Raw genomic sequence first — 19,026 nt, 5'->3', positions numbered from 1 at the left:
CGACGCCCGCCGGAGCCTGCCGACCACCGCCGGAGCTCTCTTGTCGACCATCGCCGGAGTTCTTGCCGACCACCATCGGAGTTCCTGCCGACGACCGCCGGAGTTCCTGCCGACGACCGCCGGAGTTCCTGTCGACCACCGCCGTATTTCCTGCCGACAACCGCCGGATTTCCTGTCGACCACTGCCAGAGTTCTTGCCAACAACCGTCGGAGTTCCTGCCGACCATCGTCGTAGTTCCTGCTGACTATCGTCGGAGTTCTTCCCAACCTCTGATGGACTTTTACCAGTCTGTCGACCACCATCGGACTTCCACCAGTTCGCTGACCTCCAACAAACTTCTGCTAGTCCGTTGACTGACAACGGACTTCCACCAATTCGCTGACCTCTGTCGGACTTCTGATTGTCCGCCGACCTCTACCGGACTTTCGCTCATCTGCCAGACTTTCGCCCTTCCGCAGACCACCGCCAGACTTCCGCCAGTCCTCCTAAACACTGTCATATGACTACGGTCATCTCGACCTTCGTCGCATTCAACTACAATCTTTCTGACCTCCGTCGTCCTCCCATTATGGTCCTCCCGACCTTCATCGCCCACTGACTACTGCCCTTCCGATTACCATCGCTAAATATGGTCCTCCCGACCCCAATTACCTGCCGACTACGGTCCTTCCAACGACCATTGCTAATTATTGTCCTTCCAATCTTTATCGTCATACAACGGTCTTTTTGACCTCTATCGTCTGCAGGCTACGGTCCTTCCGACCACCGTCTCCCGCTGACTATGATTATTTCGATCTCCGTCGCTCGTCGACTACGATCCTTCCAACGACCATTGCCAATTATTGTCCTTCCAACCTTTGTCATCATACAACGATCTTTTCGACCTCTATCATCTGCCGACTACGGTCCTTTCAACCACCGTCACTCGCCGACTATGGTTATTTTGACAATAATGGACTCATTTAGGCTGGGCCAGACCCCGTGGTTTTTTCCCCTTTTCAGGGGTTTCCACGTAAAAACTCTTGTGTCTCTTATAAATGTTATACCCTCTCCTTTCATCTGTTTGTGTGCTGGATCTTCGTACAAAGCTAAGACTTTAAACTTTATCACTCTCTAACGCCGCGAATTTTTCGGGACGCAACAATTATATTTATGATTTTAATTTTTATATCTATATCCATAGTGTATATTTATTTGGCACTATTGTGAATATTTACATTAATGAATTCCAAAAGAAGTTTAAAGTGTCATATTGCGCACTTATTTGGCACCCACTTATCTATTTTTAATGTGCCTTTTATTAATATATGTAGCATATACTAGATTCATCCTCTATACATAACATCATCTTTCAAATTTGAATATTACATTGATTTTACGCTATTAGATTTTTCGAAAGTCTTGGAAGTCACTTTACACTGAATAATGTATAATCCCATATACTACACTAAATGGACTTTGAAACTCTAGTTTTCATCTCGGAACACATTGGATTGAACACAGTAAGCTCATCTCTAAGTGTCTGTTTGGGGAATAATTATTAGGTCCAGTGACCGGACGTAGCTCTATGTTCGATCACCACTGAGTTACTCGGTATTTGCTCGGTATTGCTAGGTATTGCTTGGCAATAACTAGAAATACCGCTCTGTGAAGACCAATACCGAATAATACCGAGCAATACCGAGTTTTTCTAGAAAAAACTCGGTATTGCTCGGTGTTGCTCGGTATTACTCGGTGTTGCTCGGTATTACTCGGTGTTGCTCGGTATTGCTCGGTATTTGTCTTCACATAATGGTATTTCTCGTTATTGCCGAGCAAAATTGACAAATACGTACGTGATTTTGTGCCTGCTACGTGGCGCGATTTAGTGTCGACCGAACGTAGCTCTACGTCCTTTTACCACACCAAATAAAAGTTCCTATTTGGGACGATTATACATATGTTTTTGAGAAAAATGAAAATAACTTTTTTGAAAGTTGTAAAAAAATAACTTCATAGCACATAAATTTCTTGAAAGTAGAAAAAAAGCAATAGACAAATGCTTCATTTGGGGCAGCTTTTAGTCATTATTTTTGTTAATTTCAATAATTTTTATGCTACCAAATTATTTTAGAAAACAATAAGAAAGTTGTCTCAAACAAAATCAAATATAAATGTTGAATGTTGTTTAAAAAGCAAAAAATAAAAAAATTGTCCCATAAGAAGCGTAAGTTACAAATGCTTTGAGCACATCTACCTTGTTATCCTCTTATAATAGCTTCTAAATTAAATTACGAATAGAAATTAAATAATTTTTTTTACAAAAATATACTATTTGGTATCTTCAAATGAATGATAAGACCCATATAACTCATGAGATGCAATCAAAATAAGGAACTTTTTTTTGGTCCGATCACAGGACGTAGCTTTATGTTCGGCCACCAATAGAATCACGCCACGCGTTCTCACTATTTACCGCGCGGCCCGACAACCAGACCCGGAACAGACCCAGGATGGCTCGGTATTTCTCGATTTTGCTAGGTATTGCTCGGTATTGCTCGATATTGCTAGGTATTGGTCGATTTTGCTCGGCAATAACCAATATCGAGCAATACCGAGCAAATACCGAGTAATACCGAGTTGTACCCAATTTTTCTAGAAAAACTCGGTACAACTCGGTATTTCTATAAAATATTGAGATTTTCTAGAAAAACTCGGTACAACTCGGTATTTGTCTTCACAGAGCGGTATTTCTCGTTATTGTCAAGCAATACCTAGCAATACCGAGCAAAATACTGAGTAATACCTCGCAATACGTGAACAAAGCATTCCCGGGTTCCGGTCCGGGTCAAGTCGTCGGGCCGCACGGTAAAAAGTAAGAGCACGTGGTGACATGTTATTGGCGGCTGAACGTAACTCTACGTTCGGTCAGATGACGTAGAGAATCTCAATTGATGAAAATAGTTAAATGCTATAACATCAAATTGTGTCCTTTGTTTCTTTCCCCAAGCAAACTCCAAAAGGACCTTCGGGCACTAGTAATAATACATCAATCATTTAATATCTATTTCATATATTAACAACTCTTACAAAAGAAAAAAAAGAAATGAAGTGTGAATTAATTATAGGCCATTGAAAATATTTTTAATTTATCCAATTGAGTACACTACAAATACATGCGGATATTATTTAATGTTTGACTTGAAATAAAATTAATATAGTATAAAATTCACTGGTAACAAAAGCGGGTTGAATGACCAGAGGTAGTAGCTAGCCGTGACTAATGGCATGTGCCGACAGATAGCGGATGATGATGGCTGATGACAATGTTGTTAGAGAAAGGGTGTTGAAGATAGTAGTAGATGGCAATGAGGAACAATAACGATAATCGACAGTTAGCGGCATGGAGCGAGGAAGATCAATGGTGACTAACAATGATGCCATTGGTGATAGGAAAGAAAATGAATTTAAATATTTTTGATATATTTGAAATTAATTTAGTGAAAATAAACTTACTGAGATAGAATTCATGTGAAATAAACAAGGAAATATTATGGCCCCATTATTTATTTTATTTTTTTGTTTATGCAATGTCAGAAATAAGCAATTAATATGATGGAGACTTAAATTTAATTACTTTTAAAATAAAATAAAACACATTTATATAGGCTCTCTCACATAGCTCCAGGTGACAGCCACATGTAGCTCCAGCCTCCAGGTCCTGAAACATTTTATATTGAATATTTAAGCCCTCTTCGAAACTGTTTTGCAGTGACTATTAATTAGCTAGTGCTTATCATATCTTCCAATTCCCAACATGGATTTTTAGAGGAGAGAGAGAGCGAGATATGATAGTGATAATTGAATATTATCATGCATGATTTCATTGATTTTTGCAGCATTTGTGAAAGATGAGGCCAGATAGTTTCATTCAAGACATTAATTATAATCAAAATAGGCTAAGATTTTATTTGGCACAGTTTTTTCTCTCTATTTTTATTATTTTAAAAAATATATGCTAAAATATTGCTGTAGAAAATAATAAGAATTTTTTTTTCCTTTCTCAACTGGTGCTAAAAGCTCCTTCTGTTACTATAATCTAATTTCTGAATTTGTGGCTGTAAATCTTAGCATTAAATTATTGCTACAATCATGTTCAAGTTCTTAATTACTGTGCAAAATATCGAAGTATATATTCTTTAATCAATTACGTAAGAGGAGCAATATCACTGCTCAATGTAGTGAAAATTTAGTATTTTTGCATGCTATTTTTGATCTTTTATGTAGGAGCCCATAACATAGTCAAGGGAAAATTAAGGATTTGTTTGAGGCTGAATTACTACTGCTTCTTAAATCAGCTTTTTAGTACAAAATTAGTTTTTTTACTAGAAAGTTGATTTAAGAAACGCGCTGTAAGAAAACTGTCCCAAACGAAGCCTAAATTGTGGGATATTTGTGGAAATAGATTAATTACAATGGATGATGTATGAGTACTTGAAGTTGCCAATCTCTCTTGATAAGTAATCTTTGAAAATTGTATTTTTTTTTCTAGAATGAAAGTAAATTTGCCATTGAAGAAGGCACAAGCTAGTGCTAACTGAACCTTAGCATTAAGTATGTTAACTCTAATTAATAATGCTCATGAAATCATACCTTATTTTTGTTTTTTTTTTTTTATGATTATAAAATTTCTTTTATGATAGTATATTTCATCGTGTGATATCATTAGTGAATATACTAGAAATTATGTATATCATATTAATAATTTATTAAGAATAAAAATACGTAAATGGCCTATCATATTATTCATATCCTGCTTTTTGTTATTATTTCATGCCATCATGTTGTGATCATATTATGTTTGTGCTCCATGATTCGGCTTTGAAGTCTCATTGATTAGAACTTTTATTTGGTCCGGTGAACGTACGTAGAGCTATGTCCAGTCGGCACTAAGATTGCATGCACAAAATGAGAAATACCGAGCAATATCAATAATAACGAGAAATATCATTAGGTGAAGACGAAATACCGAGCAATACCGAGTTATACCAAAAAAAATACCGAGAAAAACTCGGTATTTTTTGGTATAACTCGGTATTGGTCTTCCAGAGCGGTATTCCTCCATATTATCAAACAATGCCTATCAATACCGAGCAAAAATTGAGTAACAAGCCTCTGACCGGACGTAGATCTACGTCCGGTCAGAGGACGTAATAATTGTTCCATTTATTAGGATGTTTTCTTACTCAACAGTTCAATGACTTAGCTATTTTCTTTGTAAAAAAGGATGGCTGAGTAAATTTTGAGTGAGCTATGGTGGAATGATTTAAACTAACTCAGCCATCCTTTTTTAAGCATTATTAGACTGAGTAAGTTTGAATCTATTAAGCTAGACCCATGGACTCATTTGCTATGGCTGTACGCGATTTAGTTGGATCAATTTTTTTGAGTTTTCTGTGGAGTTTCATAATTGGTTTTCATTTGAGTTTACATGACAGTTGATGATATTAACAATAGAATTTTATGTTTTGAGGTTCTTGATTTCTCTAAATCTAAATGTTCTATATATATCCAATGTGATGAGTTATTGTGTAGTGTTAGAAATCATGCAAAGATTAGTGTTAATCCCTAATTCCCTTTAGGGGAAGGTATATAAATGATGGCGTTGTAGCCTGGCAAATGATTTGAGAATAGGAAGAAGTAAATATTGATAGTCTCTTTTTACATACTAATTGATGCAAATTTTTATATTTGATTTTGGCATGTTGGTTCTTGTGGCTTTTGTATTTTACATGACAATTTATTTTGCATGACAACCGCTAAAGTTAATTACTGTTGTAAAAAATTGGATGTAGTTTGATCACAAAATTTGATTTTTTCTGACATTATATATTTTTTGATATATTCTATCCTTTAGCAACAGTTTTAACACAAGTTAAAAGCGCTTCATAAGCCATCCTACAATAGCACTCATAAAACCGCAGCTAAAGTCTTTCTAGCGAACGTCAAATACAACGGATTTGCAGAGGTTCCTGAACCGTTTTAAATAAATTAGTAGGTGTGTAAATCGCTAGTTGCATTAAGTCCTAAAAAGTGCTGTGAAAGCCTGATTTATTAATAGTATTTTTTTGTAGCCAGTGATGGCTATTGTATATATACTTTTGAGTTTTTTGGAGCTTCTAGCAAAATATAAATATTAACTATGGTAATAAAATTTTGTGTTCCACTATTTATAATGGATGCAATTAGTCAACTTTGATTGTTGATAATATGGTTATAAATGAGTATCGACATCACTAGCCAAACCCATTTTCTACATAGATTTTACTTGTATAAGTTCTTAAAGATGTCAATTGTCAAACAAAAGCACTACAATCTTGTAATTTTGATAAAAATATCATCAACGCCAGAGCGGCTAGGGCGAGCGAAGAGGAATTTGAGTGAGGATCAAGCCAGTGATGGCTATTGTATATATACTTTTGAGTTTTTTGGAGCTTCTAGCAAAATATAAATATTAACTATGGTAATAAAATTTTGTGTTCCACTATTTATAATGGATGCAATTAGTCAACTTTGATTGTTGATAATATGGTTATAAATGAGTATCGACATCACTAGCCAAACCCATTTTCTACATAGATTTTACTTGTATAAGTTCTTAAAGATGTCAATTGTCAAACAAAAGCACTACAATCTTGTAATTTTGATAAAAATATCATCAAATTAAATTTAGTTTATATAGATTCTTCTCATTTTATGTCAAAGCTCTTTCTATGCTTTGTTCAACCATCCTCTATATCAAATGGGTCAACTGATCAGTTTGGTACAAGCCTTAAATCATGTTAATATGAATATTTAAATCCTAATCTCTTTATGCTCGTTTAGACTCCAGTTGTATCTTTAACCATGATATTTTAAACAAACAATATAAATTCAATATATTTTAATGCTCAATTCATGTAGATTGCTAGTGTGGTCAAGGTACTTTGAATTGTTGAGTTGCTATTTTTTTTTAGCATGGCTAAAATAGATATAAAATTATATCTTAATTTTATGAAAGGATTTTTAGTGCATAAAGATAGTAGAAAAAAATACAAGTAAAATAAGAATTTTTATGTTAAAAATCTCATAATAAAAAAAAATCAAATGGCAAAGACCAAATGAAATATTCAACTACATTGATAGAGATCACAAAAGTTCACTCTTCCCCATAATTAGAGACACCGAAATTACAATATATGTAATACATGGTCATTCTCCTATTGTAGTTGAGATTGTTGGGGAAGTGCTGAAGGGTGTCTATTGCTTCCTGGAGTATTTGCGTCGGTAAAGAAATATAAAGTTTAGCGTCTTAGCATTGTACGAAAATCCAACACACAAGCAGATAAGAGAGATGGTGCAACATTCATAAAAGACAAGAGTTTTTACGTGGAAGCCCCTGAAAAGGGGAAAAAACCACATGGCCTAGCTTAGTTTGAATGAATTCACTAGTATTTGCAGTCGATTACAAATGAGGCACTTCCTTGAAAGAAGGCATTAACTTGATGTCACAAATATACATCATAAAGATTGCATTACATGGTGGGAGTTACAATAATCAACATAAACATGTTTGTTCGGTCGGCAACATCATAGTTGATATGATGAAGGTCAGAAAGACCGTAGTAGGTAGGAGACTTGGGTCAGAAAGACCATTATCTAGTGATGCAGGTCAAAAGGACCGTAATAGATGACGGAGGTCGAAAGGATCATAGTTGGCTAGAGATCGTGGTCCAAAAGGCCGTTGTAATAGGGCGCTGATCCGGTAGAACTTTGGGCATCAAGTGGTGGTCTGGTAGGAGTCCAGACCTCAATTGGTGGTCTGGTCAGAGTCTGGGCCTCTGGTGGCGATTCGGTAGGAGTTCGGGCCTCAGGTGGTAGTCCGACAGAGGTCTGGGCCTCAGGTGGTGGTCCGGGGGAGATGAGGGCCTTAGGTGATGGTCCGGCGAAGATGAGGGCATCAAGTGGTAGTTTGGCGGAGCTCGGGGCCTCGAGTGGTGGCCCAGTAGAGGTGAGGGCTTCAAGTGGTGGTCCGATAGAGGAGAGGGTCTCAAGTGGTGGTTTGACATAAAAGAGGGCCTCATGTGGTGGTCCGGCGGAGTTCAGGCAGTGGTCCAGGAGGAGCGAGGAGGTAAGAGTGATCTCTGATCTCTTTCTTGCTCTCTTTCTTGTATCCCCTCATTCAAGAGGGAAGAGGGGTCTATTTATAGATTTTCTAGAGTGGCATGACACGTAAATAGGTGGAAGATCAAGGGCATATGGGGCGTGGCTTGGATGGACGGCCGATGTTGAATCCCTTGATTGTGAACTGTTTGATGGATATTTAAATGTCTTAATGATGTTGGAATTCAATGACCTTGGCCTCGTTGGTTTTGTCTTGTCAACCCACTCGATTCGACTACAAGCATGTCATGTTTGGAAATCATTTGGTAATCCAAATTGTGGTTTGAACCTTCCAACAGTGCTTCAGACCCTTGATTTGGACCCATTTAGGCTAGGATTAAATCGAGTTTGGTGTGGTTGGGTTTGTATTTCTAGGACGCTCAGTTCAACTATAAGTTTGTTGAAATCAGAGTTCAGATGGTCCCAATTGTAATTTCGGAAGTTTCCAACTTGATTTTGCTTCGAGATTCGTGCCCGATCAAGATAATTTTTTGAAAATGTATCAGTGTCGATGTTTATATTAATTTCAATTAGACATTGGCAGCAGAGTGATGGTGGTTGAACTATGATACGAATAATGATAATCAAATGACAGTGTTTGAGGATGACAACAGGCGAATGACAATGGTCAGACAACAACAATCGAACGATGGTGATCTAACGACAGTGAATGAAGTACAATGGTAGTCATCAGCCGAATAATGAGGTTGGACCATGGCAAATTGGCAATAATGATTATGCGTTAACATTCTAACATCGTCTAATTAATATCAGTGGTCAAGTTAACTGATGACGATCATTTATGTTAAATATTTGGTAAAACTTCAAAGCTATAATTAATATCTTCAAGCTTTCTCTTATTAAAATCAAGGTTTTTTTTTTATATATATATGACAAATATGTGCCTATTTATAACTTTTGAGAGTGACATTTTAGTAAATCTAATAAAAATTTCAAAACATTCAATCTGATAATTTATATTAATTTTTTTATGGTAGATCATTCTTTTAACATTTAAGTGTCTTAATCATCTTGCAATTGAGTGACTTGTCATAAGCAAATAAAAAACTGAAAATAATTTGATTCTACAATTAAAATCTTGAAGTTTTCAACTATATTAAAAAATTGTGCTTGATGAAACAAAATTTATGATGACCCATCAATAATATTATCCCAAAAAGATCAGAACCCTTAATTATTTATCCTGAATTCAGAAATCAGAATATATTTATATTAATAATGTCTTTTATTACCATTAATGCATGACCCGCAATTAATACTCTTCTCAGTCTTCTGTTCTGTTCAATACATTTGGTTTTCTCTCTGTTTTTTTTTTTTTAATTAAATAATATTCTGTATTTAAATGCTAATTAATTAGCATCGTCTGATCTCAAATGCCCAAATCAACGGTAGGAGTCGTCCGATGTGACTAATGCAAAAAGTACATTGCAAAAAGTCAAAGCTAACCCCCTCAGATAATGACAAGTCAAAACCAATGGTTTGAGCTTAAGTTTTTATTTTTCTAATTGTAATTCTTTCAAAAAAATTACTTCGTGTTTTTGTTTTTTTGCTTTTGAGCAAATTAAGGTTTTATTTGGGACAGCTTTTTTACTATTTTTTAAAGCACCTTTATAGCAAAAAAGTTAAAATTTTGTACTAAAAAGCTGCTTTAATAAGCATTAAGAAAGCTGTTTCAAATAAAGCTAGCTTAAGGCTTCGTTTGAGACGGCTTTTTTACTGCTTAATGAAGCAGCTTTTTAGTATAAAAATTAAAATTTTTATACTAGAAAGCTGCTTTAAGAAGCGGAAAAAAAACCGTTCCAAACGAAGCCTAAGTCAAACTCACACATATTACATTACATATACGAAGGCTTCAAACTATATACACACACACGAAAGCTTCAAATCTAAGATCCCTTAGACTTCGTGTGGGACAATTTTTTTTATTGCTTTCTAAAATAATTTTTTAGGACAAAAAAATTTATTTTAATTCAAAAGCTGTCATAAACAAAGTCAAAGTCATAATTCAGGACTTTTTTTATTTGACAAAATGATTATAAATTATAATAATTTGATTTATGGTATCCTTAAAAAGTCTACAAAATGTCATTCATATACATATTTGGTGAGATGTATAAATAAAAAATTTTAAATATAAATGGATGAAAATTTCTTAAATTCGGTTGGTCAAATTATCAAAATATAATATATATATATATCTTCCACATATTTTATATTATATAAAAAAACTATATTAAAAAAAATAGAGAACAACCTACCCTCTGTTTGTTAGTCAACAAAATTACCTCAACCAAATATTTCTGGAGAATGATCCACAATATATATAAACATAAAACATCATCAAAAATAATATCACATCATAACTTTCTCAACCTAATTTTCAAAAGCTCTCAATTTATTCTCTCTCTTCCTCTCTCTCTCTCATCTCTCTAGCTTTCTCTTTCTTTGTGTCCCTATATATTCAGCTATGGGCTTTCTTCCCAAGTGAAATACAGGCATAGCTTTCTCCACCTACTGAAAGAGCATGTAATAGAGAAAATATTACAATAAAAACGAAGAGAAAAGGATAACCAAAAGCTCCAACTTCCAAGACCCCCATCTTGTCCACTGCGTTACCAGACCCTTGCCTACATATCTTCTCTTTAATTCTCCACTCTAGTCTAAAACATTAATTGAAGCATTAGAACCCATACTCCAAAGAAAAAAAAGAAGAAGTTAATATTATTATGTTTTATACTTCTTGCAACTATATTCATGTAAATTATTTGTATGGAGTATTTGTTTTTCTTAAATAGAATGAAATAAAATATTGTAGATTGCAAATGATATTAGTGAAGAAAATTCACATATGTTTCATGAAATTATATATAATTTCAAGCATTATTTTAGATATGCTAATTTATATTAGGTAGAGAGTAGAGGGGATTATTGCTAGTCTGTGTAGAATCTGATTGTGTTGATCAATCAGGTTGTACTGTTGCATCAGACCTCAAGTCTATTTATCGTGCTCTAAAACCCCCTGCTTGGGTTTCGGTGCTTTGCATAGAGGTTTTTTTTTGTACAATGCCTCATCATTATATACTTGAGTGCTCGATACTGTGTTCCTAAGCACTTCGATATATAGTGTTTGTTTGAAGAAATGATAGAGAGCATAGCGCCGCAATGCCCTAGATTCGACGTCGTATCGCTGCAGGTTTGAGTGTTGCAACATCATTTGATGAATTGATGACAGAGGCTTGAGAGTCGCAGTGCTCCAATCTTGCACCACAATGCTTTGAGGTGGACTAGACATTTTTCTTTCTCATTTTTTTCTGAAGGGTGGTGTCCCTAGGTGTTATTTAATTGCTTTCTATTATGTTTAAAGTGCAAGGATGATGCAAGAGAGAAGATCGAAGTAAGGAGAGAACGAGAGAGAAGAGAGATCTGTACCTATTTCTCTTCATTTTCATAGTGAATTTTTTGGTGTAGTGTATCTCCATGATTTTTTCTCGATTTCAGATTTTTTCACATTAAATTCTGGTGTTCTTTTACTTTCCTCTACTTTTACTTTCTTATTTGCTTCATTTTGGTGTTTTACTTCCTCTTCCCAACAATTAAGGAAGACCGTAGGTTGTCATTGCAAGAAGATTGCATAATGTTATACATAATCATTAGAATTTTGGCATAATTTAAACTTCTAAGTTTATAGGTGAAATTAATATTGCTCATCAAACTAAATTTCCTCCATAATCAATGACCTATACTATTTCTTAATATATTTTATTCTAATTTTATTTTGTGTTATATCAATATATTTTGCACAATAAAAAAAAAGGATACATGTCTATATATTTGAGGGTTATTGAATCTGAGATAATTGCATTTGACAGACATCACATTGGATTTCTATTGTTATATTTATAACAATATTTAATTCATAATAAGATTTATGATTAAATATAATAGTTTCATATATTGCACATATTTTCCTCTCATGGAATAGCTCACATCATCTATTATATCTCATTGATGAAGGGTAAATTATCAGGACAATGAGATGATACAATTAAGATCAAATGTACTTAATCATATTAAGATAATAGATTAGGATTATGATTGATACGCTATTAGATTAAACTATTAATATTTTCACATCATTATACACTTCTTCAACTATTAAATATGAGACTTAATTCACACTCTCATCTGGCAAACCATTAAATAAAACTTTAAAATATAAAAGCTTTGCCACATCCTCAAATTAACTATAAGTGGTCATTTCCCTTTCTCAGATCTATTTAGGTTTCGTTTGGGACGCCTTTCTAACTGCTTTGTAAATCAGCTTTTTAATTAAAAAATTTCTTAAAAGTTGAGAAAAAATAGTAGTCTAAAGTTAGGGGCGGAACCCCTTTGTTCCTACCTGAATTCTTTTTTTTTCATTATACTATTATTTATATAATTTTTAGTCTTTATTATAAGAATTAATTTTTAGGTAATTACCCCCATAAAAATGTTAAAATACTATAGACTTTAGACAATTGCCCATAATATAATTAAATACATTATGTATATGTGTTATTGTTAGGGAATGATGAAACAAATACAAAAAGAAATAGTAAATCAAAATTTGTTCCGGGGGCGCTGTCTCTTGACCACGCGACCTGACCACGCAGGTCGAACCCCGTCAGTGGGGCGCTGCCCCCTTGGAACCCCGATATATATGCGAACAATTACTTATAAGTCCCCTCTAAAAATTATGGTTGGTTCCGCCCCTGTCTAAATTAAGCTATCTGAAACAAAGTCTGAATCTATGATGTGAGATACAAACATTTTCGATTTAATAAAAGGATTGATCACCAAGCTATAAACAGCCGGCAGGTGCAAAGCCTTTTCCTTACTGAGTAACTATCCGATGTGCATCACCCATAATAAACTAAAGAAGGGTGTAGCTTCATTATTCTTCTCTCTTTCACTTGTTAGGCAACAATAAAACCTACTTAACATTTTTTTAACAATCCCTTGGCAGCTTTTAGCTATAAAGATAGATCGATAGAGAGAGATGTTCATCTCTTTGCATTGATATGCCTGGGAGAAAGAACAGGAAAAGAGAACAAGAAATTAAGCCTCATGAACTATAAATATCTACTAATTTAGAAAGAAGAAAACTTAGAAGTGAAAGAGGTAGATCATATCACCATACATATCGATCTTATTAGTTACAAAAGTACTACCCTTAACGTTAACTAATACGAAAAAGCACTAGAAGAAGAAAAAGCAAACTACAACATAAGGGAAATATAGTATATATAGGCCTTGTATTTAGTTGGTGGAAGCTGAGCATGAGGACTTAGAAGTGCTGCTCTCCTCCTTGAGCCCAGTGCTCTTGGTTGGGAACAACTCCAACGTCTTCAATGAGTGACAACACATTGATGACTCGCCGGAGATCATGGCTGCCCATTCACAGCCATATATCGACGCCGGCGATGCGCCGCTCGGCGATGCCTCTTCTCGGCTGGAGCAGGTCTCCAGCTTTCGGAGTAAATCCAAGCCTTGTCTTGGCTCCTGAAATCCTCCTCCCTACAGCTCACATAAATAATATTCTTATGTTAAAATACTTGGAGAATTGTTTGAAAAAGCTTTTTTGATCGCTATTTTTGTTGTTTTTCTGCAATTTTTTACTAGCTAGAAAACAGTCGTAGAACGCAGCCAAAAAGCTGTCCCAAATGAAACTAACTTTATAAAAAGTTTTCTAGCTTATATGATTGAACTATATAAAAATAATCACATTATTCAACCGTTATATCTATATATAATTAAGTGTCATGAGAAAAACATTCTCTATGCAAATGAGTGATCATTTCTTGCTTCATAATGGTTAATTATCTGGAAGGGAATTTGTGTAAATTTAAAGGATTATATTAGAGGCACGTGTTAATTACATTTTTTTTTAGAAAAAAACTTTAGATTATAATGTACCGAATGTTTGAAAAACATATTAATTAGCCTCGTGACAATTAAAAAATCATTTCTAAGCAAAGCCTCAGATTTAAATAAATCATCTAGTTGCCTTGGAATACCCAAGGATGCCTAGAAATATGGCTAGCAGTAGGCACAGCGCAAACCCTAGAATTCTTCCCTGCAAAACTTCAAATCTTTTCGAAAGAACAAATCCAAATTAAAAAGATTAAAAAACAATTTTCACTTATAAAATTGAAAACCTTCTCTCTCTCTAATTACATAGCAAGAGTTAGAATTTATATATATGCAGAGAAAGGAAGAAGAAAAGAAATAAAAAAGTAGCCGTTTGTTTTAGTAAAAACAATACACAGCAGAACAGACGCAGCAGTAATAAGTTCAAACCTGGTGAAAAAACTGAGGATTGTGCGGCTGGTACAGATGAGGAAAGAACTGCGGAGGTGGATGAGGAGGAAGAGAAGCAGAAGCAACTTGCACTTGTTGCCTGCTAAGCCTTCTTCTAAGCTTCTGTCTATCTCTTGCCTTATGATTCTGAAACCAATAGAACACATTCTTCCCCTCTATCTTTCCATAAAAAGATAAGTGAGAAGTGATCTGCTGAATCTGAGAAGCATTTGGAGTTCTAACTCCGCTCCTATACATCTCTTCGAGTATCATAAGTTGCTCTGGTGTAGGACACCATCTTGTTGATGGAACTTGAGGCATCTTCCTTCTATTCTAGTTTTGGTTTTTGGTATATTGGTAATGCAATATTTATATGTAGAGACGAAGTGTAAGAGAGACGACACAAGAGACAAAAGGGATGTGAGGAGGAGAAGAAAGGAGAAGAGAGCAAAGTGGGGGTGAGGCAGTACAGTCATGCTGATGCTGTTCTGAGAAGAATTAAATAGGGCGTTCAGTGGTTGTGTTTTACTTCTTTGCTTCATTTCAGCCTTTTGGGTTCTCAACTTTGTTCACTTTTGAAGGCAGGAACAGGAAGAGAGAGAGAGAGAGAGAGAGAGAGAGAGAGAGAGAGAGAGAGAGAGAGTGGGGAGATATCACATCAATCTGTATGTTTGTTGGCTGATTGAGTTAGGATTACATTGATGAGAAGGAATGACACCCAGCTTGACATGTTTGTCTCTGTCTATCTACCATTTCAGTTGGGGAGAGTTTAATATAATTAGGTGATGATGATGTGCAACATTCACCGACATCAAACACATTATCACCTTCATGGACTCAGATATTTTTTCATAAGCAAGTTTCATTGTTTTATAAATATATGTACTAATGACTACACTTGATCTTAGATCTTAGAGGAGCTGAATTTTTAATATAATATTTTACTAAACTAAAAGTTTAATATTAAATCAATACATAGTATAGAACATATATAGTTGCATGTGGTTTAGGCTTCGTTTGAGACTGTTTTTTTACCGCTTTCAAAAATAATTTTTTTGTACAAAAATTTCTAGTTCAAAAGTTTTTTAATTGTACTAATTAAATTTCTTTAGAAAGCAGCTCCAAACGAAGCCTTGGTATTTATTATATTTTGACTTGATTTTTAATTTTTTTGAGAATAAATTTATTGCTCTTTAATTTTAAGTGAACACTTATTCCCCAAATAATAATATCTCTTACATTTAATCTAAAAGTTTCATTGAATTGCCTAATCAAGCCATTTATGAGAATGCACAAGAAAATCATCTTTCTTTTCTCAGTATTTTTTAAAAAAAACACATAAATAGAAAAAGTTTAACTTCTAAATTATGTATATTTTAAACAGTATACTTCCATATTTATATTAAAAAAAACATGTTTTTATATGTTCTATATTGACATGTCAAAAATAAGTGTTAATCAACCTTACACTACAGGAAAAATGGCAAATACCGGCGGTTTTAACCGGCGGTTTATAGACCGTCGGTATTACCGACGGCTCCGCCGGCGGTTAAGCCGTCGGACTATAACGACGCCGACCGGCGGTCTAACGGCGTCGTCCGGCGGTCTAATGAACGAGACGACGCCAGGTATAACCGCCGGTAATTTGACCGGCGGTTTTCCGGCGGTTACAATACCGGCGGCCTAACCGCCGGCCGACCGACGGTTAAAATTCCGGTGGTCACCGGCGGTATTGGCCGCCGGAAAACCGCCGCAAAAATAAACCGCCGGTAAATAGCCGTCGGAAATGGTTTCCTACGCCGTTTTTTCCGGCGGTTCACAAACCGCCGTTAGACCGCCGGTAACTTTAAAAACCGCCGGTAAATCTATACTAACCGCCGGTTTTCAGCGTTTTTCCTATAGTGTTAAGTTTAATAACTAAAAATAATTTATACCATATGTTTTTTTAAATGAAATTCATATAATATATTTACCTAAAAATATCCATTTTATATATTATATTTACATCCTCAACAAATTTTTACACATTAGTAAAATATAACATGATATAGATTAACAAATTACTAATTCAATATGTATGGAATTTTGTCCAATACTTGAACTCAAATCATATATGAAATACTTCCTCATAAAAATTTCTATAAGAAACTTCATAACTATCATCATCTAGTTCTTAATGTGGTTTATGTTCATAAGTCTTTATCATTAATTCAATATAGAAGGAATGATGAGGAGGAGGAATTCTTAATGATCAATGAATTCTTTGTAGGAGTTATGTTCCAATACTCAATAATTTGGAGCATAGATCATAAGAAATCCTATAATTAAAATTATATTTATAACATTCATGTTATTGAAAAAATTTATAAGCCTTATTGGAATATGAATCAAAATAAAGAATTTATCATATATTTTCTGTTAATAATAAATTAAATAACTCATCATATGCTATTGAAAAAGTACTCAAATCTTACTGTAAAATGAATCCCCTGTTGAATAGAGAGCATGCTTTCTTTGGGAAAATTTTGATGCATGGCATATTATTGTTTCATGGAGGTTGGGTTTAGAACAATATTTTATTTGAATGTATTATGCTCTAGAGTTCATTAATAAACTACACAATCCTTAAAGGAATCCATAATACACTAATTAATGCTCAAAGAGCTACAATAAGAAAGAAAATAAACTAATATGCTACAGGATTCAATACTAAATTATAAAAAAAACTATGTGCAGGCATGAAGCCAACCCCAAAATTTGATAAAGAAACACTCATAGCCATAACAAATAATAAAATATGAAGCGCACTAACAAAAAAAATGCAAACGGGGAGAAGGAAATAAAGCAACATTAACTTGCATCCAGTCAATTAGAGGAAATGCAAAAGGATCTAAGAAGAAGTCCGACAAGATCGAATGCCAACCATGAAACTTTGTGAAAAAAGCCCATAGATACCTTGAAGAACTTGAAAAAAAAAAAGAGTAAAACAACATGAGAGAGCTGATAGAAGACCCACAGAAAAGAAAAAAAAAGGAGAGCACCAATCAAATTAAGGAAACCAGGGAAAGCACACATATAGCCAAAACATCATATAACATATAGCTCACGAAAAAGCAAATGAGCATCCTACACCAGAATATAGCCAAACGTATAAAGAGAAATCCAAATACAACCAAACTCCAATCTCCAAACAATAGTTGGAATTTGTGGCGCGAGAACCATCACTAACTATGATAGGAGAAGCCCATAACCACACAAAATCCAACATCTAGTCAAGACCAAGACTGAAGGACTCAATAAAGATACCTACCAAACCAAAAACATAAAACATGAGCATAATATCCCTTAAGAAGAGAGTTGTGACCCGCAAAACCAACAAACTTACTAGCTGGAGCAAAAAAAAAAAAGAATGATATAATCAACCCTTTGTGAAGAAAGGAAAAGCAGTAACATCCATCCTTATTAATCCCTTAAGATCGTGAAGATCATTCATGTTATAATAAGTAAATTAATTAGATATAGAAGCCCCATTTTCAGCAAGTCAATCAACAATCATATTTCCTCTACTGGTTAGAAACACGAATCTGAAGAGCTTGATAAAGGGCATGCATTTCAACCATATATAATCACATTACAGTTGAGGATACGAGAAGCAAAAGCATGAACAAAAGAACCATTGGTATCCCAAATAACACCCCCACAACCACCAACAACATCGTTCACATAACCATCAATGCAAATCTTAACTTGATTCAAAACCAGCTTTCTCCAATAAAAAATAATAGGATGGTCAACCAACATAATTAAAACAAACATTCTCAATGTTAAAGTAAGTAGACCAAAAAGATTTACCCCTAAAATATTTAAGCTTCAAAAGATTAGCAGTAAAAAAACTCCAATTCTATTTAATTAATGTAGATATAAGGATGATGTATATTGAGATGCATAAGAAAGTTAAAACTAATCTAAATTCAAAATTGAAATACTTATTGAGTTCTATATAGTTATTGGTAGAGGGCCCATTATACATCAATAAATTGAGCTTTTAGTTTGATTGGTGTTTAACAACTAGTGTATCAGGCTCAACTTTTATCATCCATCATTCTTAATTATTAATAAGTATTATTAAAGATGATAATTTGTCTTAATTAGCTCAAATGATATTGATTGATGTGATTTATTTTTCCCATTATTTAACAATGTCTACAATTGTCAAGATAGGTTGATATATATGAGTATGTTGGTGACTCCTTTAAAGACTTTATACAAATGAGTGTAGACTTGGTATATGATGAAGAGTACTAATTGATGTGGAATATTCTCATACTAGAGGGATATTGTATCGAGACATAAAATTAAGAGGAAAACTTGCTCCACAATTGTAATGAAATAATAGCTTAGTTCTTAATTTAATGCTATGCAATGTATATTTTTCATTTGTTTAAGATGTTCTTAAGTTAATGTATGTCGATTAACTAGCAAGC

General features: G+C 34.3%; 1 protein-coding gene across 1 annotated transcript; it reads right to left on the bottom strand.

Annotated features, from left to right (window-relative positions):
- Positions 1–13,501: 13,501 nt before the first annotated feature.
- LOC110110752 (WUSCHEL-related homeobox 3-like) lies at positions 13,502–14,863 on the bottom strand. The gene is made up of 2 exons (XM_020842373.2): positions 14,543–14,863; positions 13,502–13,759 (listed from the first exon to the last, which is right to left on the bottom strand). Exons 1-2 carry the CDS (start codon positions 14,861–14,863, stop codon positions 13,502–13,504), a joined length of 579 nt encoding a protein of 192 aa, XP_020698032.1.
- Between the last annotated feature and the right edge of the window lie 4,163 nt (positions 14,864–19,026).

This window comes from Dendrobium catenatum, unplaced genomic scaffold (assembly GCF_001605985.2).
Source record: "Dendrobium catenatum unplaced genomic scaffold, ASM160598v2 fragScaff_scaffold_334, whole genome shotgun sequence".
Classification (NCBI taxonomy): Eukaryota; Viridiplantae; Streptophyta; class Magnoliopsida; order Asparagales; family Orchidaceae; genus Dendrobium; species Dendrobium catenatum.
The sequence above is the reverse complement of the archived record's forward strand: the minus strand, read 5'-3'. Positions and strand labels throughout refer to the sequence as shown.

Coding starts and splice junctions, on each gene's coding strand:
- LOC110110752 (XM_020842373.2), bottom strand. CDS start 14,863: ATGCCTCAAGTTCCATCAACAAGATGGTGTCCTACACCAGAGCAACTT. Junction 13,760..14,542: donor ATCCTCAGTTTTTTCACCAG/GTTTGAACTTAT, acceptor TGTGAGCTGTAG/GGAGGAGGATTTCAGGAGCC.